The following is a 23,432-nucleotide window of genomic DNA, read 5'->3' as shown; positions in this document are numbered from 1 at the left end:
CCACTTCAGGGAGCTGCTGAGGAGCCACATGGTCCATCCCTGCATTCTCCAAGCACTGACTGCCCAGCCACTCTGACCACAGCCAGGGGCCGCATCCCACTGCCTGCCCAGCTTCCATCCATGTGGATGAGCATAGTGTCCCAACCTGCCATCTCACCCAACGAAGGGCATGATCTGTGTGAGACAGATGTCCCCAGCATGGCCACACACAGTGTGACACTGCTCATCTGCCTCTGTGGGTGGCTGGGAACGGGGCTGTGCTCTGGGTCCTCAGGATCCGCATCCACAGGGACACCATGAAACCCATCACTGCCTACGTCCTTGACCTGGCCATCATCAACTTCCTCTTCCTCATCTTCATGGTCCCCTCCACTCTGCTCTTCCTGCAGGAGCATTTCTCCTGCTCCTCCATCATGTCCCCACCATCCATACGCTTCCTTTTCCTCCTCTTCCGGATGTTCTACAGCGTAGGGCTGTACCGGCTGACAGCCATCAGCATCGAGAGGGGCAGGTCCATGCTCTGCTCACCTGGGCTCCTCTGCCACCTTCCCCAGGGCCTCTCATGGGTGGTGGTCAGTGCCGTGCTCTGGGCCCTTTCCATCACTGCCATCGCTGCCATTTCTGCGGTGAATTCCCTGTGCCAGTCACAGGAACACAAGCTCTGCCGCGGGGCTCTCATCTCCCTGTACATCCTCAACTTCCTTGTCTTTGCTCCATCCATGGTCATTTCCAGCACAATCCTCGTCATTCACTTCAAGGGCAGCTCCCAGCAGCAGCAATCCAAGAGGCTTGACATCATTGTCTTCCTGACTGTGCTCCTCACTCTCCCCCTCAGTCTCTGGAATTTCCTGCAGCAGCTCGGCTACACCACTGTGTCCCCCCAGGTTGTTCTCCTGTTTGCCTGCATGCACAGCAGCATCAGCCGCTTCATCTACATCTCAGTAACAAAGTGCTGGAGGCGCTGCTCCATGGGGTCCCTCAGGGAGTGCCTCCAGAAGGTGTTTGAGGAGCCAGAAAGGAGCACTGCCCCCAGTAATGATGCCACCATGGACAGGGGGGTCTGAGTCTGTTGAACCCTTCAAGTGCCCCCATGCAGAATCATGGAACAGTGGCTGAAGGTTTCCTTGAGCCATCAGATTACTAAATATCTATGGCGTTTTATGGCATTACCCTCTTGCTCTTATTCCTGCAGGAAAAGGGAGCAGGGGCATTTGCCAAGGGCCACGTGGGAGGCATGCTCTGCACAGAGCACATTGGAGCATGGATTTGCTCCTCCTTCACACGTCCTAGGGCACTGTTTCCCAAATGCATCCTTCCCAACACGGCTGTGACCCCAGAATTCCCCCTGGCACCTGGTTCCTGCATCCCACTGAGGTCTGATATCAATAAACAGCACCATGAACCCTGAGCTGCCTTTGCCCCCTCTGCCAGCACTTCCCGGCTTCCTCTGGCTGCTGTTGCCAGCCGGGAATGTGGCTGGAGGGAAGGGGACAGAGAGGTAGTTAGCCAGGAATTCTGTGACTGTTTTGAAATTTCTGTAATGAACTATGTTTAATTAGTCAAGGCTTATTGGACTGTGGTTTTTTAGCTGGTTTTGATTTAGATCTGTATTGGCTGAGTGTCAGTAGAAAACTTTGTCAGTGTATACCCCATAGAGAACTTACTCAATAGATGGAGAAAAAAACTCAATAAAGTACTTTTAATGGTTATCATATAACTAGAAAAAATTGGATGTCATAGAATAAGAATGATATCGTGAGAAGGTTAGGATTTCAAAGGCCTATGCATACCAAAAGATGTAATGAAAAAATTGCAAGACATAAATTGCAATGGCAGTAAGAGAGCCATATCCGAGTCGTGTACGTTACATTTAAAATGTTGTTTACTGGAAAAAATACAGCTTATCCATTTAACTAAGATAGATGGCATATTCTTGTACTAATTAAACGAAACAAAACACCTATACCATGACATAAGAAATTGGGACCGCATTTGGGAGTATCCATAAAAAATCCTGGAATAAACATGCCTGAAATGTGTTTTTTCTTTAAAGCTGTCTGTGGCAAATATATTTCCAATATGTTCACAATTTAGACTCAAAATCATTATTAGTCTAACACGCATTTGCTGTTAGACTTCCACAACTTGGTGACAGAGGGGACACAGCCATGGCTTGTGCTCCCTGCAGCAACCATGATCCCCAGTGCCAGAGCTGGGCTGGCACAGACAGGATGGCCAAGGGGCTCAGCATTCCCCACCCTGAGTGCTCTGTGAGTGTCACAGCAGAGATCTCCCCAAAGATCTTTAATTTTTAATTTTGTGAGCCAGGTGCAAATGTGTCTCTGCCTTCAGAAATTCTTCCTCTCCACTGCCTTCAGCTGCTCCCTCAGCAGGCTCAGGTGGTGCGGCAGCAAGGGGAGGAGGAGGCCGTGATCCTCAGCACAGCCACCCCCTTCCAGGAGCAGGGTGACACCTGTGTTTGTCACCATGGGCTCCACGGGGCATCACCCCCCTCCCTGGGGCGTCCCTGAGGTCACCAGCCCCATCACACCCCACACCTTCTCTCCAGCCCCACCACACCCCACACCTTCTCTCCAGCCCCACCACACCCCACACCTTCCAACCACATCTTCCCAGCAGCTCCATCATGTCCCAAACCTCCCACACCACCCTCCCATCCCACTCCCCATGCAGCCCACCCACCTCCCGTCCTTCCCATCCCTCCCAGCCCCGGGCCTCAGGCTCCGGTCCCTCCCCACGGGCTGCTCACCCCAGCCTGCCCCGGAAGGCTTTGGGGCCGTCTTTCTCTTGGAGATGCCCCTCCCCAGCTCCATCCCTGCTCTCCAGCCCCCCAACCTCCTCTGGACACAAACAAGAGGCACTACAGGGATGGCTCCACTGCTCTTCATTGGGCTGCAGAAGCATGGAATTGCCAGGAGGAGCAGAAACACTGCTGGGGCTCCTGAGTGGGGCAGGAGAGGAGCGGGGCTGTCTGGAGGGGAAGGCAGCCTGGAGGGAATTTCTAGAGGATGTCAGAGGGGGCATGATGCCTTAGGATTTTAGCCTTTCTGTTTTTCATATCCTGTACTGCATTAGTGCATAACTCTAAACTCCATGTAAAGTGTTAGTTAACTGTCTGCACATTTTGGTCAGACAAAACAATCCCTCTAGGCATGAAATTCAAGGACACTCTACTGCCTGAGGCCCAGAAAAATATAGACAAAAGTGTGTTGTGGGAGGCAAAACTGGGCCTAAGTGACTTCATTACCTGAAGCTGTAATTGGAGGATTAACCCCTGATTTGTAAATGGACCAGACTTATATCTGTCTGAAAAACTAGTGATCATTGTCCATTTTGGGTGCAGCCCCTCTCGCAGGCTTGGAGAGCCCAGGGTGAACCTTTTGAAGGCCTTTCATCAAAGCCTCCTTTTATTCTCTTCACCTGCTCTGGCCTCTGTTCCAGGGAGCCAGCCCAAGGCATCAGGCAGACAGGGGCTGGAGGGGGCAGGAGGGCTCTGGGTGCCACCAATGCCAAATCTCCCACTGGAGAGCAGCAGAGCCCAACAGGCCACACCTGCAGCCAGGGAGAGGCCAGGGACTGGGAACCCATCGGGATGGGATGGGATGGGATGGGATGGGATGGGATGGGATGGGATGGGATGGGATGGGATGGGATGGGATGGGATGGGATGGGATGGGATGGGATGGGATGAGATGGGATGTGATGGGATGGCATGGGATGGGATGAGGAGTGCGGCAGAGATGGTGATGATGAGTGATACCAAAATCAGTCAGAATAAATTCCTAGCACCAACTAATGCTGTTATTAGTGAAGTATTTGGCAGCAGGACATGCAGAAGGATCTCTCCTTATTTTTGTGTGTGTTTGAGACTTTACAACAGTGCTTTTATCCACTATACACATACACAGACATTAAAACCATATTTTAACCATACACAGACATTAAAAAGTTTTTTATCTGGGACATTAACACCATCTTCCTAGAACTCATTTCCATGCACTCTCTTCCTTCTGGAAGTCCTCCTATGGCCCTGGACCTTCATTGAGAGGAGTCCCTGGTGTTTGTATTCACTGAGTGCTCTGATATTAAAGGTGACCTTTGAACTTTTCCTTTGTCCGTGAACTGTTGCTTCTTGTTACAGAACTTTCCCTAAAACCTTTGCAGGCATCCAAATCTGTTTCTGCACTGGCTCCAGCCACTATTACCATCCTGTGTTCTCCTGAGAAGCACATTGGAGCTGGGCTTTCCTCCTTCCTCCTGGGTCCTAGAACGCTAAAGCCGGGAGGAGCAGAGACAGGGTTCTGAGTTGGAGTGGGGTAGGATCATGGTATTGCTGGGGGAAAAGAGGGCTTTGGGAGGATCTGGGGTGTTGTAGGTGGCTTCAGAGGGGTCAGGAGAGGGTCAGAGGGAATTGGAAGGGGTCTGGATCCCAGCAGTCCCAGAGGAAAACAGAGCCTGATGGGCCACACTCAGACTGGGGGAGCAGCAGCTGTCTGGGAAAGCTGTGGGATGTGATAGGATGGGGTGAGGATGGAGAGCAGGGTGGGGATGGGAAGCAAAGATGAGCATGGGATGGGGATAGAATTGGGAGCAGCTCAGCTCTGCTTCCATGGGCCAGGCCATGTTTTGGCCATGATCATGGAGCGCTATTCCCAGATTGGGAATTTCTTCTGGAAAGCACCCAGCTGCCTCACCTGCACTGCCAGCATTCCAGTGCTGCTGGTACCACCAGCATCCCTGTCCCGCTGGAGGGAACATGACATCTCAAGGAAGAGAAATGAGGAATGGTAGAAACCTGTTGGGAGAAGGAAGGATGTCAGAGAATGGATCTTCTCCTGGGAAGTACAGTTTCCTAGGAGGAGGAATTGCACAGCCATTCACAAAGTCCATTTGACAAAAAATGAAAAAAAATCAAGATCAGTAACCCCACAGCTGTGGAACTCTTACATAGCCAAAGTTGCAAAACCACTTCTAACTGCCCTGTTGAACCCACTGAGTTAGGGGAGCAACACCAGGACAGGGAAAAGAGAGGAGCCAGCAGGATGGGATTCGGGAGCTCCTGGTGATCTGGGCACTTTCTCCTTCATGTCCCTGACCTGGCAGGAGCCGCTTTAGGACACGGATCCCAAAGGAGCAAGAGGGACCAGGAAGCGCCGCTGATCTGCACAGAGCCCTTTGCCTGCTGCTGCCCCACAGGGAACAGGTCAGTGGAATGTTTGCCTTCCTCCCTACTCCACCTTCCTCTCCTGCAGCAGCTGCTCTGTTCCTGACACCCTCTCCCAGTGACCCCAGTGCCCTCCCCAGCTCCCCCTCCTCTGCCCTGTGTCTGAACAGCCCAACACTCCCACCTCTGTCTCCCAACAATTTTCACTGCCCTCCTCCCCTGCACATCTCACTCCTCCCCACTGAATCCTTCCCACTGCAGGGAGCTGCTGAGGAGCCACATGGTCCATCCCTGGATTCTCCAAGCACTCACTGCCCATCCACTCTGACCACAGCCAGGGGCCACATCCCACTGCCTGCCCAGCATCCATCCATGGAGGTGACCACCGTGTCCGCATCTCCTGCCTCACCCACTGAAGGAGATGATCTCTGTGAGACAGATGTCCCCAGCGTGGCCATACACAGTGTGACACTGCTCGTCTGCCTCTGTGGGCTGGCTGGGAATGGGGCTGTCATTGGCCTCCTCAGAATGAAAAGCCGTAACTACGGCATGTTTGATGTGGCTGTTGCCGATTTCCTCTTCCTCCTCTTTGCAGTCACCTCCACCCTCCTCTTCCTGGTGGAGGACGTGTCCTGCTCTCCTATCTTGCCCCCGCTGTACCTGAATTTCCTTTTCCAGCTCTCAGTGGTCTCCTGTTACTGGGGGCTGTACTGGCTGATGCCCAGGAGCAATGTGCTGTTAATGGATAAGCTCTGCAAGCTCTGCTGCCATTGGGAGCTTCCTCTGCACCTGTTGTGGGTGGTGGAAAGTGTCCAATACTGGGCCTTCTTTGCTCTCTTCACTATCATTCCCACAGTGACATTCCTGTGCCCATCACATGTGCAGGAGCACTGCCGGGCAGCTCTCATCTCCATGTACACCCTCGTCCTGCTACTCTTTCTAGCACCCGTGTTGATTTCCAACACAATTGATTTGATTAATACCAAACGAGGCTCCCAGCAGCAGCAACCCAAGAGCCATGACATCGTTATTGTCATCACTGTGCTCTTCACTCTCATCCTCAGCCTCTGCAATTTCCTGCAGCAGATCGGTTCCGTCACTCTGTCCTCAGAGGTTGTTTTCCTGCTCACCTGCATCCACAACAGCATCAAACCCTTCATCTGCTTCTTGGTAGGGAGGTGCAGGAGGCCCTGCTCCATGCAGTCTCTCCGGCTCTCCCTCCAGAGGGTCTTTGAGGAGCCAAAAGGAAAAACTGACCCCAGCGATGATACCACCAGAGACACAGTGCTCTGAGCCTGCTGATCCCTTCCATTGCTCTGCTGAAAGATGCCAGGAGAGTGGCTGAAGATTTCTTTGAGCCTCCTGAAGAATAAATATCCATAGGATCACACTCCGCATGGTGCTGTATTCCTGCAGGAGAAGGGAGCAGGGGCATTGCCTTGGGTGATTTTTGTGGGATGCTCTGCAGGGAGCACATTGGAGCATGGCTTCCCTCCTCCCTCCTGGATCCACATGGCTCCAAGCAGTGCAGCTGGCCTCAGTGCTGCTCCCCAGCTCTATTCCCCATGCAATGACCCTCATGGCCTCGGCCCCAGGGAATGAACTCCATCTCCTTTGGCTCAGCAGATGAGTTCCATGGTGTTTTCATCAGGGAAATCTTGCCTGCAAAGAATGGGACACCTTAATCCCTGGGGACATACCCAGGACAGGGTGGCAGTGATTCCCCAAATCCCTGCAGGGCTGGTGCCTCTGGATGGCAGGAGAGGGGTTGGCATCACAGGGAGCATCCTTCCCCTTCTGTCCAGCAGAACCGGCTCTGCATTCCCAGCTGATGGGAAGGGACACCAGGTAGGGCTGCAGAGCTGGGGAGGGACAGCAACATTCCCTTATCCTTTCAGTGGGGATTTGTCACATTTTTCAATTCCAGAATTGAATCCTTCTGACGAAACTGCAGGGTCGATAGCAAACTCCACTGAACTCCTGTGCCTGTGTCCATAAAGTACACGGAACATGGAAATTCCCATCGCCAGATGCTTGGACCATTGAATTGCACAGAAATTAGGGGTTATGCTGCTCTTCTGCAGAATGGGGCCATCCATCCTCTGGTTCCCCAGCATCAGTGTCCAGGGAAGCCCTTGAGCACCTCCATCCTGAACCTGGCCACCCACAGGAGGAGCTGCACAGCCACTCTGCACAGCAGCTCCAGCCACATTCCAGCCTCTCCTGATCTTTGTCATTCTGTAACTACCCCCAATCAGATTTGCATTCATGGTTTTTGTTTCTTTCCACTGTGGGAGTTCCAACCTCTGAATTTATTGAATAAACCAAATCCCGGCTGCACTGCAGGGCCTGTCTCTGTTAAACAGTGTCCAAAATGGCTCATTTCCTTCTTTTATCCCATTCTAAAGCCTCTGGCTGTTCTGGGAGCAGGGCAGGTTCCTGTCTCATACCAGAGCCCTTCCTAAGGCACGTGCCTGCAATGCTTGGGATGATGTTGGCAATGCCAAGAGCTCCTGATTCCTGGTGGGAGAGACCTGGGCAGCAGCCACATCTCTTGCTCAGGGGGAAGTTGTCCCTCCTTTTCCCACTGCCTTAAATCCAGGGGAAAGCAACGTGCCACTGCTTCTGGAAAGGGAGTGAGAGTGAAAGGTTTGTGTGGTGAGTCAGGCTTTGGACATACACATGAGGGAGAGACAGTTGGACATCTGAGAAGGTTTTTCTCTCTCTGTCTCCCATTTTCCTGTTAATTGGAAAGACAACACTTTCCAAGGTGCAACCTCTTTTCCAGGGATGAACTATTCAGCCAGGGAATTTCTCCGAAGGCAAGTGCAGGAGGATCATGATCCTCCAATGTACATTTTCTACTTCCCAGTCACCCACGTCACTCCCCAGCTGAGCTTCCTTTCAAAAGAGCAACGATTTCAAACAAAAGTTTTCCTGGATGTCCCTGACCATGGTAGAGGAGAGATGGAATGAGATGATCTCTAAAGTTCCTTCTAACCCAAACAATTCCATAAGGATTCCTGACATCAGTCTGCATCCAGCCCAGCCAAGAGTTCTCCTTCTGCACTCAGCAGAAGCCTGACAGAGTTCAAGGAGCATTTGGACAATGCTCTCAGGCACAGGCTGGGATTGTTGGGATGTCCTGTGCAGGGCCAGGAGCTCAACTCCATGGTGCTTGTGGCTCCCTTCCAACTCTGGGTTAGAGTAGCTCTACTTCATGATGGTTCTCTTTCATGATGATTCCACTTGATGATGACTCCCAGGTGTTGTCCCTATTCTGTAGGCACATGCTCAATAGACCTCTGCAATGCAACAATTACAGAAGAGGTGAATTTCTTTGTGTGACTGCCAGGCTCCAGCTGCTGTCCCTGGGCCGGGATCTGCAGGAGGTTCCCTGGAATGGTCCCTAGGGAAAGGGGAGCGCAGCCCGCGGGCTGAGCCCGAGCAGCGTCCGGCGCGGGCTCTGTCCCAGCTCCTGCCACAGCCCCTGCTCTCCGTGCTGCCTCGTGTTCTCCAGGGCTCTCACACACAGGCAGCTGCCTCAGAGCCTGCCACGGGCTCAGGGCTCTGCTCCTCAGCTGCTCTTCACTCTGCCTGGGAAATGAGCAACGGGAGAGAGCCTCAGCAACCACACCTGTGCCCAGAGCACTTGGGCTCCATCTCAGCTTCTATTCTATTTTATAGCAACCTCAATCCCAAAATCTTGTCTTTTGAACTGCCTGAACTTGTCCCCTCTCATTCTTGAGGTGGATCCTTAGGGCCCTGTAATACAAATGCTCATTAAACTTTGATTTCTGGTTCAAATCTAGTTTTCCTCCTTGTATACTGCAAGTTCAGTGGTATTTCACCTTCACCATACAGTTTCCAAGAGGATTCATACAATAATAAATTCTGTGCATGAGCTGGAGCACTGGCACAGAGCAGAGGGATGATTTAGGAATGCAGCCAGGTCATTTCTTCTGAGAAGAGGCAAATCAGTGCTACTCCCGCGGTATTGGAATGTTGGGGGACACAAGACAGATGATGGACTTTGGACCTGGTTAACATAAGAGTTTGATAACAGGATGCCTTGGCAAAAGCAAACAGAACTTTGAAAATCAGACCTAGATTGCAAAAAGAATAAATCAGTCAGGTTTACCGGAAAAAGAAAATCCCATTAAACTCTGCAAGCAAGAGATGTTGTTATACACAAAAGGTTGTGTATGTGATTTTAACCTAATCATTGTAGTACACATCACTAGTCTCCCTGAAATAGTATATAAACATTTGTATCCCACAATAAAATCTGATTCTGATTGCCAAGTCAGTCTCCCTATCTCTCTGCATTGACAACACAGTGGCTTTAATCCTTGGAACGTTGCAGGTTTCCTCTGAGTCATCTTCTACACTCCCTTGGCAGTCAGACAGCAGCCTACAGTGAATTCAAGGAATTCCTAGAAAGCTGAGGTGAGATGATTCCTACCCAGGCTGACATGTGCCTCAGGGATCTGGGATGCTCCTCATGGAAACTGCTGGCCCTGGGACCAGAACTGTCACCTCCCATCCCTGCTGACACCGTGTTTGTGTCACCAGCTATGGAATCTCACATCCCCTCACCAGCCCAATCCTTTCAAGGGCAAACACTTCATGATCCAGGAGCTGATGGGGCTCTAGAACCAGTGAACAGGCATTTTGGACAAGGGCATGGAGTGACAGGACAAGGGGGAATGGCTTCCCACTGACAGACGGTGGGGTCAGATTGGATATTGGGAAGAAATCCTTCCCTGTGAGGGTGGTGAGGCCCTGGCACAGGTTGCCCAGAGAGGCTGTGGCTGTCCCTGGATCCCTGAAAGTCGCCAAGGCCAGGCTGGATGTGGTTTGGAGCAATCTGGTATAGTGGCAGTTATGTCTGCTTGCATAGGGACAGTCTGGGATCAGGTGTCACAAACGACCCCAAGTGTTCCCAGAACCGAGGAGGAGCAGGAGCAGCTCTGGTGAAGGGCTGGCAGGGAGTTCACAGCACCCTGGTCCTGATAGCTTTCATTGCATCATCAAGGGGATTGGCAGTAATTAGGGTGGGCTCCAAGTGCTGATAGCCTGGCTGCAAGCAACTGAGTGCTCTCCTTCCCTTGGGCTCTGTGAGCCTGGGGTAGAATGCAAAAATGGGAATTCTTGCCTCAGTTTTGCTTCTTTGGGCAAAGGGGTAGTTTTGGCAATGGTTCTGGAGCTCTTCCCAGAATGGGAGCAGTTTCTGAAAAGCAGCCAGACTCTTCACCAGCACTGCCAGCACTGCCAGCAGCATTCCAGTGCCAGCAGCACCACCAGCATCCCTCTTCTCATGGAGGGACAATGACACCTCAGGGAAGAGAAATAAGGAATGGTAGAGAGAAGGCAGTTGGAGAATGGGTCATTCTGCAGGGAAGGAGTGTTTCCAATCAGAAGAAATAGTGGAGCCATTTGCAAAGTCCTTCATGTGGACTTTTGACAAAAGCCAATTTCTTTGTGGCGAAGAAAAAAAAAATCAAGATAAATAACTCCGAGGGAGTGGAGCTCTGATGTAGCTGAAGTTGTAAAACAACTTCCACCTGCCCTATGACCCCATTGAGTCTTGGGGAGCAGCATGAGGACAGGGCACAGAGAGGAGCCAGCAGGACAGGAATGGGGAGCTCCTGGTGATCTGGGCACTTTCTCCTTCATGTCCCTGACCTGGCAGGAGCCGCTTTAGGACATGGATCCCAAAGGAGCAAGAGGGACCAGGAAGCGCCGCTGATCTGCACAGACCCCTTTGCCTGCTGCTGCCCCACAGGGAACAGGTCAGTGGAATGTTTGCCTTCCTCCCTACCCCACCTTCCTCTCCTGCAGCAGCTGCTCTGTTCCTGACACCCTCTCCCAGTGACCCCAGTGCCCTCCACAGCTCCCCCCTCCTCTGTCCTGTACTTCCCTACTGCATCCCCTACAGAACAACCCGACACTCCAACCTCACTCCTCCCCACTGAATCCTTCTCACTGCAGGGAGCTGCTGAGGAGCCACATGGTCCATCCCTGGATTCTCCAAGCACTCACTGCCCATCCAGTCTGACCACAGCCAGGGGCCACATCCCACTGCCTGCCCAGCGTCCATCCATGGAGGTGACCACTGTGTCCCCATCTCCTGCCTCACCCACTGAAGGAGATGATCTCTGTGAGACAGATGTCACCAGCGTGGCCATACACAGTGTGACCCTGCTCATCTGCCTCTGTGGGCTGGCTGGCAACGGGGCTGTCATCGGCCTTCTCCGACTGAAATTTCATAAATCTCGCTTCTTTGTCCTGGCTGTCATTGACTTCCTCTTCCTCCTCTTTGCGCTCCCCTCCACCCTCCTCCTCCTGGTGGAGGACGTGTCCTGCTCTCCTATCTTGCCCCGGCTGTACCTGAATTACCTTTTACAGCTCTCAGTGGTGTCCTACTACTGGGTGCTATTCAGACTGATGCACAGCAGCAAAGTGCGGTATATGGACAAGCTCTGCTGCCGCTGTGGCCTTCCCAAGCGCCTGGTGTGGGTCTTGGACAGTGTCCAGTACTGGGCCTTCTTTGCTCTCTTTGCTGTCATTCCTACAGTGAGATTCCTGTGCCCATCACACCAGCAGGAGCACTGCCGGGCAGCTCTCATCTCCGTGCACACCATCACCCTGCTCCTCGTTGTTGCCACCCTGCTCATTTCCAGCACAGTTGATTTCATTAAGGCCAAGTGGGGCTCCCAGCAGCAGCAGCCCGAGAAACGCAACATCGTTATCGTCATGATTGTGCTCCTCACTCTCCTCCTCAGCCTCTGCAATTTCCTGCAGCAGCTCGGTTACATCGCTGTGTCCTCACAAGTTGTTTTCCTACTCGCCTGCATCCACAGCAACATCAAACCCTTCATCTATTTCTTGGTGGGGAGGTGTTGCAGGCCCCGCTCCATGGGGTCCCTCTGTCTCTCCCTCCAGAGAGTCTTTGAGGAGTCAAACGGAAAAACAGCCCACAGCGATGACCCTGCCATGGACACGGGGATCTGAGCCTGCTGATCCCTTCCACTGCTCTACTGAAGGACCCCAGGAGAGCGGCTGAAGCTTTCCTTTAACCTCCTGATTAATCAATATCCACCGGACCACTCTCCCTTTATTGTTGTATTCCTGCAGGAGAAGGGAGCAGGGGCATTGCCTTGGGTGATTTTTGTGGGATGCTCTGCAGGGAGCACATTGCAGCATGGCTTTCCTCCTCCCTCCTGGATCCACATGGCTCCAAGCAGTGCAGCTGGCCTCAGTGCTGCTCCCCAGCTCTATTCCCCATGCAATGACCCTCATGGCCTCGGCCCCAGGGAATGAACTCCATCTCCTTTGCCTCAGCAGATGAGTATCCATGGTTTTTCCAGGGAGCTATTGCCTGCAAAGAATGGGACACCTTAATCCCTAGGGACACACCCATCATGGAGTGGCAGTGATTTCCCAAATCCCTGCAGGGCTGGTGCCTCTGGATGGCAGGAGAGGGCTTGGGATCACAGGGAGCATCCTTCCCCTTCTGTCCAGCAGAGCCAGCCCTGCATTCCCAGCTGATGGGAAGGGACACCAGGTAGGGCTGCAGAGCTGGGGAGGAACAGCAACATTCCCTTATCCTTTCAGTGGGAATTTGTCACATTCTTGAATTTCAGAATTAAATCCCTGTGAGTAAAGTGCAGGGTCAATAGTGAACTCCACTGATCCTTTGTGCCTCCTGTACCAGAAAGTAAACTGAATATGAAGAACATGAAAATTCCCATCACCAGGTGATTGGACCATTGAATTGCACAGAGATTATGGGCTTATGCTGTTCTTCTGCAGAATGAGGCCTTCCATCCTCTGGTTCCCCAGCATCAGTGTCCAGGGAAGCCCTTGAGTGCCTCCATCCTGAACCTGGCCACCCTCAGGAGGAGCTGCACAGCCACTCTGCACAGCAGCTCCAGACACAGTCCAGCCTCTCCAGATCTTTGTCATTCTGTAACTACCCATAAATGAGAGTTGGATTTCTGGTTTCAGTTTGATTCCAGTGTGGTACAACTGACTGTAGGACACGGGGTTGTAGTTGTTACAATTGTTGAAGTTATTAAGCCTTGCGCTTGCCAGAAGGCCCTGAGGGAAAGGCAGAGCTGCAGGCTGGGCGGGTGGGAGGTGCCTGAGGGCTGAGAGGCAGTCAGGAGTGAGGGGAGAGTCAGATGGGAGTGAGATTGTGATTGGCTGGGGGAACACATGAACAGCATATGAGCAGGAAGCTGATTGGCTGGGGGAACATGCAGACAGAGTATGAGCGGGAAGCTGATTGGATGGCAGGACATGATCATAGCAGCAATGCAGCTGAGCCAGTCAATGGGTGCCCTCCTTCTGTTAAGTTCTTTTAGGCCTCAGTTTGGTTTCCATTATGTCAGGTTGAGATTAAAGGTATAAACAGCAGTCGATTTTTACAATGAAGCAATCTCCTTTGGATGTATAAGGGAGTCCGTGTCGCTTTGTTCCAAGTGCTACAAATGGCAGACCTGAATCGGGACCTACAAAGGCGGCACAGAATGTGCTGGCCAGTCCAGTAGCAGCTTCCACTAGGTCAAGGAGCCATCCGAGAAAATCTGGGAAAAGTATCCAGTGAAGGATCCGAGAGAAGTTCGGGAAGGAACTCAGGAATTTAAAATTGCGCCAACCTCTCCTAGGGTGAGTAGGCCTGTGGGAGAATGTATTGGAGTGGAATATCCCTGGAACAAAGTAGGAGCTTGGGCTAGGTAAAGCGGCTCCTACATCAGCAATCGATTAATATGGCTGATGTGAAACTAAGGACCTTGCTGGACTGGGTGTCTAATCAAGTTAAAGATTTTCCCTTTAGCGGGATTAGCAACCTGGCAAGCAATACAGCAGAGACTTTTTGATATCGCCAGGTACAGCAGTGCCAAAGGTTGCGGGCACCTCGCTACATGGGGGACAATCATGGCGGCCATTAAATGAAGTCACGCGAATGTCGGCCATTTTGCAGCTTTGGACATTAATTCCCCCAAACCCTCAGTGCCACTAGAACCCGTATATGACCCCAAGAATAATCCAAACCCTGCAGAATTGCCTTACCCTGAGATCAACCCAGGCCCTGGGGGATTGCCTTACCCCGATAAAAGTTCCTGCACGGTGGGACCCCTGGGAGCAGAACTCTCATCTCGCAAGTGGGCAGCGGCTCACTTCCTGCCCTAGATGGCCATGCAGCAGTCCAGCACTGGCAAAAATGGCAGGAAGCTGCTTTGAGGAGGGTGATTTGGTGACCTTACAGCCTGCCCAGTAATAGATGAGCTGAAGCATTGTCCGGCACATCAGGAGCTAGACTATAAAGTAATTACAGAACTGAGGGCGCTAGTAAAAGAAAGCGGCATATCCTCCCATCACGGCCTAAGCCACCTACGATCTTTCAGGACCACGTACATCCTCACTCCCCATGAAAAGCATAATGGAAAAGCATCATGAAAATGATCCTAACAGTGACTCAGTTTGCAGTCTGGCTCAGATTAGCAAGAGCTGTGTACAGCGCAGGCAGAAGCGCTGCAGGACAGAAATGCACCAGACCCTGTTGTGCAGCTGACCGGAGAGGGTCCCTCTGCAGTCTGTGCAGTGCAGGCAGGCCACTCGTGTGATGCATGTGATATCATCGCTTGCCTAGCCCTGCAGGCCCTGCGGCGACTCCCAGGGATGGGTATAGATTCTAACCTGTCTTTTGCTAAGCCTTTACAGGCTCCAGCAGAGTTATTAATGCAGTTCCTGGACAGACTACAAGACGCGCTCTCCTGGTGGGTCAACAGTGATGAGGCCAGAGTTATCCTGTTGCAGCTGCTTGCTTTTACAAATGCAAACAAAGATTGTAGAAATGCATTGCTCGCTGTTCATAACCCACATAGCAGATATGGTCAGAGCATACCAAAATGTGGGAACTGCTGCTGATAACACTAATTCTGTAGCAGTGGCTTTAACTGCACATTTCGCATTCTGGACACGCGGGCAGGGAGCTGTTTTAAATGTGGTTCGATGGGTCATTTTAAAAAGGATTGCCCTCAACAAGGGGGTGGGATAAAAATACCATCTAAAGATTGTCCAGGTGTGGAAGGAGAAAGCATTGGGCTGTTGACTGCCACTCCCAGTACCCTGTGAATTGGAATGCTACACAGCCAGGAAACTTTCAACTGGTGGCCGGTCCACGTGCCCCTGAGAATCAAAAACAATTCAAGACAAGACTTTTAGCAAGTGAGCTCCTGCCTACAACTGCAGGCACTCCCAGGCTGGATCTTGCCTTCACGAGAATCCATAACTCTAATGACATCTTTGGTACATTTAGCTCCTACATTTTGGTCTGGGGACCCCTTGGTAATAACACTCATGCTTTGTTAATAGGACATTCCTCTGCCACCAGGTTGGGACATTTTGTACTGCCTAAAATTATTAATTCAGATTATGAGGGCAAAATACAGATTATACTATGGGCCCCCACGCCACCCTGCTTTATCCCTCCAGGTCAACGTATATCACACCTTATTCCCTTCCCCAACAAAACCCCTAGTGGCAAGGGCAAAAGTGCCACAGATAACTTCGACACCACAGGTCAGCCACAGATTTTCTGGACAAGCTCTATTACAACAGCTCAGCCAATTCTAATTAGCCCAATGTTAGATGGCAAAAGATTTAAAGGGGTTGATGATAGGGGAGCTGATGTCTGTATCATTAAAACTAATGAATGGCCTAGTAATTGGCCCACAATCAGCTGTGCATCATCCCTGATTGGGGTGGGAGGGATGCAGCGCCCTAGACAGAGCACTCACCTTTGCCTTGTCCTTGGGTCTGATGGGCAAACTGCCTGGACTGCCCCATTCATTGCCTCTATACCATACACGTAATGGGGAAGAGATGTTCTGGGACAATTTGGAACAACCATACAAATAGACTCAACCTCACAGCAGGGCCTTTTCATAGGGCCCATTGATCAGCCGTTCCAAAATCAAGTACTGGACACATGTAAATTCACATGGCGGACTGAAGACCCTGTGTGGGTCAAACAATGGTCCCTAGGAAAGGAACAGATACTAAATTTAAAACAGCTTATGGAAGAACGCTTGTCCTTAGGCCATATCAATCCATCTTCTAGCCCCTGGCACACCCCTATGTTCTGTACACGTAAGCAAAATGGCAAGCCACAATTATTACAGGATCTATGGACAATAAATGCAATTGTTGAACCTATGGGGGCTCTGCAGCCTGGGCTTCCATCACCCACAATGATTCTCCTCAATTGGCCCTTACTAATTTTAGAGCTAAAATTCTGGTTTTTTCCCATCCCTCTACATCCTGATGATGCACCTCAGTTTGCCTTTTCCATGCCTGCCTTAAACCACACAGAACCAACGAAGAGCTTTCACTGGACTGTACTGCCACAAGGCAGGTGTTGCCAAAGGGTAGTCGATCTTGCCCTACAGCCTGTTTGTCTTAAATTTCCTACTGCAACCATATATCATTATGTGGATGACATTTTACTCGCAGCTCATGATCAATCCATTTTATGTTCTATTCAGGTAGCTCTCATAAAGGCAATTCAAAATGCAGGACTCATCGTGAGTCCCCATGGCATTATCTAGGATGGAGAATTACTCAACAGACCATCAGCCCTCAGTCTTTAAGGCTTTGTGTTAAAGACACACTAACTTGAAATTAATTGCAGAAACTGCTAGGTTCCTTAAATTGGTTGTGTCCTGTTTTTGGTTTGTCTACAGAGCTTTTACACCCTTTATTTGGCTTACTCAGAAGAAACCCCCAACTGGACTCACTTTGACAATTGACCCCAGAAGCTAAAACTGCCCTTGCACACTGTGCTCAAGCAATAGAAAACTGACGGAATTGGAGATGGGATCCTGACAAATCTGTGTACCTGCTATAACTCCTAGCAAATTTCAACCTTCAGCTGTTTTGTTTCAATGGTTTGTTAATGATAAAGACCCTTTGCAAGTGTTAGAATGGTTATGCTTGCCTTACACAGCAACAAAGACTGTGTGCACTGTTAATGATATGTTCTCAGTTAAGAAAGGTAGAGAGCGACTACAAACTCTCAGTGGCCAGGATCCACATACCATCTACATACCTGCAAGAAAAGACAATGTGGCATGGCTGCTATCAGAGGACACCAGTTTTCAAACCATGCTTGCAAAATTTTTTTGGCAATTACCTATCCATTATCCCTCACATCATTTATGGACAGATATGGGAAACCTCCCCCTGTATGGAAAGCTGTTACCACAGCACTGACCCCTGTCAACGGACCAGCTGTTTTTACAGAGGCATCCAGCAAAACACACAGAGCTGCAGTGATTTGGCATGGAGGCGGCTCTGCCCAGTGGCATAAGAGGGTATCAATGTTAAAGGATGACTCTGTGCAGATTTTAGATTTGGCTGCTATCAGATATACCTTTCACTTATTTTCACAGAAGACCAAAAAATCAGAACTAATTCTTCATATGCTGCCAATGTTGTTTTCCATTTAGAATCTTCTATTTAAAACATGTTAATAACATCTGTTGACAGAGTTAAGAACATGGTGATTAACAGCTGGCAGCATGATTTTTATGTGTCGCATGTTCGTTCCACTCAGGTTTAGGTGGGCATCTTGCAGAGGGTAACAACTATACAATTCCAGGATCCTTGTGGGTCTTCTCCAGCTCTGGATATTTTATGGTTCTATTTTATGATGCCTCTCTTTCATCATGATTCCACTGGATGGAGACTCCCTTGTGTTTTGCCTGTTCCCTGGCTCTGGCACATCCTCAAAAGCCCTCTAGAAGGCAACACTACCAGAGGGTGTGAGTTCCTTTGCACAGCTCCCAGCCAGGAAGTCAGTCAGAGGGTGGGCACTGCTGTTGGCCGAGGAGCCAGAGCACAGCCCCATTCCCACCATCCCACACAGGCACAGCAGCAGCAGCAGCAGCAGCAGCGGGACAGGCACTTTGCTCCACTGCCTGTTGTCCCACTGGCTCCAGTTGTCGTGGCTCTCCTCATTCCAGCTCCCCTGGGATGCCTTCCCACCGGGCTGGCTCCAGCTGGCAGGGCTGGCTCCCTCCGTGCCAGGGGACAAAGTGCTCATGGGGACACCTCTGCTGCTTCTCCTGCCCTCACACAGCTGCAGGGGTGACAATTAGACACACCAGAGCAACGCTGCTGTCCCTCAAACGTGGCTTTTCCCATCTTTTCCCACCCACAGCTTCCATGTGGAGCAGCACAGGGAGGGGTGAGGGACAGGACAGATGGCAAGGAGGATGTGGGAGCCTGGTCCTGTGTGCCTGGCACAAAAGCCAGGGAGATACCTCCTTCCTGGCTGTGGACAGGACAGAGCTGGAGCAGGAAAACAATTGGAGAAGGAAAGAGAGGATTGCCCATGGAGATATCAGAGAGTAAATGCCTTTGGGATGGATCTGAGCTGGACTCCCAGGTGTCAGTTGATATCACTGAGCTGCTGGATTCCTTCAGCAGGACACTTGTTTCTATATTCCCTCCCATTTCCCATACTATTTATAGCCCTTAATTCCCTACAGACCTCAATTCTGCCCCCAAAATCAATAACCAGGTTCCACCCAATGAGGGGGCCCTGGTGAAGGTGGAAGAGAAGAGTCTGACCTGGTTTCCTCTGGCAGCCTGGAGAACTTGCCCGCAGTGCCCTGCCCTCAGCTGCCAGGCTCCAGCTGCTGTCCCTGGGCTGGGATCTGCAGGAGGTTCCCTGGAATGGTCCCTTGGGAAAGGGGAGCGCAGCCCGCGGTCTGAGCCCGAGCAGCGTCCGGCGCGGGCTCTGTCCCAGCTCCTGCCACAGCCCCTGCTCTCCGTGCTGCCTCGTGTTCTCCAGGGCTCTCACACACAGGCAGCTGCCTCAGAGCCTGCCACGGGCTCAGGGCTCTGCTCCTCAGCTGCTCTTCACTCTGCCTGGGAAATGAGCAACGGGAGAGAGCCTCAGCAACCACACCTGTGCCCAGAGCACTTGGGCTCCATCTCAGCTTCTATTCCATTTTAAAGTAACCCCAATCCCAAAATCTGGTCTTTTCAGCTGCCTAAACTTGCCCCCTCTCATTCCTTGGCTGGATCCTTAGGACCCTGCACTGCAAATGTACTGTTAAACTTTTCTTTCTGATTCAAATCTAGTTTGGCCGTGTGTATGTCACAATTCCAGTGGCACATCCCCTTCACCACAAAGTTTCCAAAGAGATTTGTGCAATAATAAATTCTGTGTGTGGGCTGGAGTACTGCCCCAGAGCAGATGGGTTATTTAGGATGTCAGCAATGTCACTTCTTTTCAGAGGCAAATCCATGCTGCTCTCTTGGCTTTAATCCTTAGAAAGTTCCGTGTTTTATATGAGTCATCCTCTACACTCCTCTGGCAGTTAGACAGCAGCCTACAGTGAATTACAAGGAATTCCCAGAAAGCTGAGGTGAGATGATTCCTACCCAGGCTGACATGTGCCTCAGGGATCTGGGATGCTCCTCCTGGAAACTGCTGGCCCTGGGACAGAACTGTCACCTCTCTTCCCTGCTGAACCCGTGTTTGTGTCCCCAGCTATGGAATCTCACATCCCCTCATCAGCCCAATCCTTCCAAGGGCAAACGCTTCATGATCCAGGAGCTGATGGGCCTCCAGAAGAGGTGCAGAGGGACTTTGGACAAGGGCATGGAGTGACAGGACAAGGGGGATTGGCTTCCCACTGACAGAGGGTGGGGTCAGATTGGATCTTGGGAAGAAATCCTTCCCTGTGAGGGTGGTGAGGCCCTGGCACAGGTTGCCCAGAAGGATGGGGTAAGGTAAAAACAAACACAACGTCTCCCAAATCTGAGGAGGAGGAGGATGAGCCCTAATGAAGGACTGGAAAGGGGATCACAGCACCCTGGTCCCTGATAGCTTTCACTGCATCATCAAGGGGATAGGCACTAATCAGAGTGGGCTCCAAGTGCTGCTGACCTGGCTGCAAGCAACTGAGTGCTGTCCTTCCTTTGGGCTGTGTGAGCCTGCATTGCAATGACAGAAATGGGAATTCTCAGCTCAGTTTGTTTTCTTAGGGCCAGGGAACGTTTTGGCAATGATCCCGGACCTCTTCCCGGAATGGGAGTTGTTTCTGACAAGCAGCCAGATGCTTCACCAGCACTTCCAGCACTGCCAGCAGCATTCAGTGCCACCAGCCCCACCAGCAGCTCTCTGCTGCTGGAGGGACACCTACCCCTCAGGGAAGAGAAATGAGGAATGGTAGAAACTTGCTGAGAGAGGGAAAGCATTTGGATAATTTCCCATTTGTAAAAGAGTCTATAATCAGGAGGAAATGAGGAGGCATTCAAAGAAATCTGCATGTCAAGCTACTTCCTCTATGGCAGGAAAAAACGGTCAAGACAAATAACTCCAAGGAAGGGAAATTCTGACGTAAGCAAAGATTAAATTTCCGACTCTCCCGTCGAGCCTTGTGAAACAACAGCAGGACAGAGTACCGAGAGGAGCCAGCAGGACGGGAATGGGGAGCTCCTGGTGACCTGGGCACTTTCTCCTTCATGTCCCTGACCTGCCAGGAGCCGCTTTAGGACATGGATCCCAAAGGAGCAAGAGGGACCAGGAAGCGCCGCTGATCTGCACAGAGCCCTTTGCCTGCTGCTGCCCCACAGGGAACAGGTCAGTGGAATGTTTGCCTTCCTCCCTACCCCACCTTCCTCTCCTGCAGCAGCTGCTCTGTTCCTGACACCCTCTCCCGGTGACCGCAGGGCCATCCCCAGATCCTCTCTCTCCTCTTTTGCATCCCGTCTGTATCCTAATCCTGAAATGGGCTAGAACAAACTTTCTAACACAAGGCAAAGCATGAGGAAGCAGGAATTCTTGACCTGCTCAGGACACAGAGGGATCTCTCCTTGTATTGTGTCTATGGTGAGACTTTACAACAGGGTATTAATCCATTACAACCACATGGAAGCATTGAAAAGTGTTTCTTATCCAATACATAAGCACCATTTTCATAGAACTCATTTCCATGTGTCCACCTCCTCCTGCAGGTCCTTCTATGATCCTGGAGGTTTATTAAGCAGAGTCTCTCTGGTGGTCATATTAAATTCATTCTGCCATATTTAAGGTGCCCTTGCCATGAACTTTTCCTCTGGCCATGCACTGTTGTTTAATGTACTAGAATTTGCCCCAAAACCACTGCAGGCCTCCTTATCTGTTTCTGCTCTGGTTCCTGCCATGTTTGTCATCCTGTGTGCCAGCCTTTACATCCTGTAAGAAATTACCACCCGCTTTTTTTAATTTTTAAAGTTTTATTAAACCTTAACAAAAAATGCAACAAAATGAGTAAAAAAGGAGAAGCAGGCCTGGGAGCTTCCCTCATGGCTGCCCACCACGTGGCTGGCTGATCTTCAAGATGGATGCTTCACCTTTGATACCCCGGGGGTTGCATCAGCTAAACCTGGCCCCTCCCAAAGTCTGTCAGTCAGCCCTTCTGTGTGTTTATTGCTGGAGCCTGCTTTCCTGCAGCTTGACTGGAGGGTCAGGTGTTCTCATGCTGCACCTCTTCCCCCCCAGTACCAAGCTTTTGTACACCCCTTCCTTCTACCTGTTCTAGATGACTCAGGCTCTCTGATGGCAACAGTACAGAGGGGGAGAAGGGGACTATGGGGCAACAGGGGACATCTAAACAACAGACTGAAATAACATAATTATATATTATTGAAGCTTCTCTTAATATTCCCACTGTATTAATCCCTTAACTGTGAGAGCCAATCATCTCATTATCCATCTATAAAACATCCTTTAAAATTTTGGCCAATTTGCTTTTGAACAACTTCAGAAGAACTGAAAATGTTAATTCTCTTTGTTATTTATCAGCCTCCAGCTAACCATCCCAACCTCCCACCTCCCTCTCCCACCCCACCATTCCCACTTCCCTCCTCCCCTGCACATCTCACTTCTCGCAACTGAATCCTTCCCACTGCAGGGAGCTGCTGAGGAGCCACATGGTCCATCCCTGGATTCTCCAAGCACTGACTGCCCATCCACTCTGACCACAGCCAGGGGCCGCATCCCACTGCCTGCCCAGCTTCCATCCAGGGGATGAACAATGTGTCCCTCCCCCGCCAAATAATACACTGAAGGGCAAGATCTGTGTGAGACAGATATCCCATCATGGCCACACAGTGTGACACTGCTCATCTGCCTCTGTGGGCTGGCTGGGAATGGGACTGTGCTCTGGGTCCTCGGGTTCTGCATCCAGAGGGACACAATGAAACCCATCACTACCTACATCCTTCACCTGGCCATCATCAACTTCCTCTTCCTCATCTTCATGGTCCCCTCCACTCTGCTCTTCCTGCAGGAGCATTTCTCCTGCTCCTCCATCATGCCCCCAGCATCCATACGCTTCCTTTTCCTCCTCTTCCCGATGTTCCACAGCGTAGGGCTGTACCGGCTGACGGCCATCAGCATCGAGAGGGGCAGGTCCATGCTCTGCTCACCTGGGCTCTTCTGCCACCTTCTCCAGGGCCTCTCATGGGTGGTGGTCAGTGCCGTGCTCTGGGCCCTTTCCATCACTGCCATCGCTGCCATTTCTGCAGTGAATTCCCTGTGCCAGTCACAGGAACACAAGCTCTGCCAGGGAGCTCTCATCTCCCTGTACATCCTCAACTTCCTCGTCTTTGCTCCATCCATGGTCATTTCCAGCACAATCCTCTTCATTAACTTCAAGGGTAGCTCCCAGCAGCAGCAATCCAAGAGCCTTGACATCATTGTCTTCCTGACTGTGCTCCTCACTGTCCCCCTCAGTCTCTGGAATTTCCTGCAGCAGCTCGGCTACACCACTGTGTCCCCCGGGGTTGTTCTCCTGTTTGCCTGCATGCACAGCAGCATCAACCCCCTCATCTACATCTCAGTAACAAAGTGCTGGAGGCGCTGCTCCATGGGGTCCCTCAGGGAGTGCCTCCAGAAGGTGTTTGAGGAGCCAGAAGGGAGCACTGCCCCCAGTAATGATGCCACCATGGACAGGGGCGTCTGAGCCTGTTGAACCCTTCAAGTGCCCCCATGCAGGACCATGGGGCAGTGGCTGAGGATCACCTACCCATCCTTATTCCTGCAGGAAAAGGGAGCGCAGGCAGTGAAAAGGGCCATGTGGGAGGGATGCTCTGCACAGAGCACATTGGAGCATGGATTTGCTCCTCCCTCACAGGTCCTAGGGCACTGTTTCCCAAATGGATCCTTCCCAACACG

General features: G+C 51.2%; 4 protein-coding genes across 4 annotated transcripts; all 4 read left to right on the top strand.

The window, feature by feature from the left end:
• The first annotated feature begins 120 nt into the window (after window positions 1-120).
• Window positions 121-1,064, top strand: LOC131084583 (proto-oncogene Mas-like). The gene is given in 2 exon segments (XM_058026156.1): window positions 121-238; window positions 241-1,064. Coding segments are annotated over 2 exon segments (942 nt in total).
• Window positions 1,065-5,557: 4,493 nt separating this feature from the next.
• Window positions 5,558-6,478, top strand: LOC131084582 (mas-related G-protein coupled receptor member H-like). The gene has a single exon (XM_058026155.1). The coding sequence runs from the start codon at window positions 5,558-5,560 to the stop codon at window positions 6,476-6,478; it is 921 nt and encodes a 306-aa protein (XP_057882138.1).
• A 4,812-nt stretch (window positions 6,479-11,290) lies between these two features.
• On the top strand, window positions 11,291-12,202 carry LOC131084581 (mas-related G-protein coupled receptor member H-like). The gene has a single exon (XM_058026154.1). The coding sequence runs from the start codon at window positions 11,291-11,293 to the stop codon at window positions 12,200-12,202; it is 912 nt and encodes a 303-aa protein (XP_057882137.1).
• Window positions 12,203-19,814: 7,612 nt separating this feature from the next.
• Window positions 19,815-23,220, top strand: LOC131084935 (mas-related G-protein coupled receptor member H-like). The gene is made up of 2 exons (XM_058026691.1): window positions 19,815-19,846; window positions 22,368-23,220. The coding sequence occupies exons 1-2, from the start codon at window positions 19,815-19,817 to the stop codon at window positions 23,218-23,220; spliced, it is 885 nt and encodes a 294-aa protein (XP_057882674.1).
• The last annotated feature ends 212 nt before the right edge of the window (window positions 23,221-23,432 follow it).

The sequence above is a fragment of the Melospiza georgiana genome, chromosome 6 (genome assembly GCF_028018845.1).
Source record: "Melospiza georgiana isolate bMelGeo1 chromosome 6, bMelGeo1.pri, whole genome shotgun sequence".
NCBI classification, from domain to species: domain Eukaryota; kingdom Metazoa; phylum Chordata; class Aves; order Passeriformes; family Passerellidae; genus Melospiza; species Melospiza georgiana.
The sequence above is the reverse complement of the archived record's forward strand: the minus strand, read 5'-3'. Positions and strand labels throughout refer to the sequence as shown.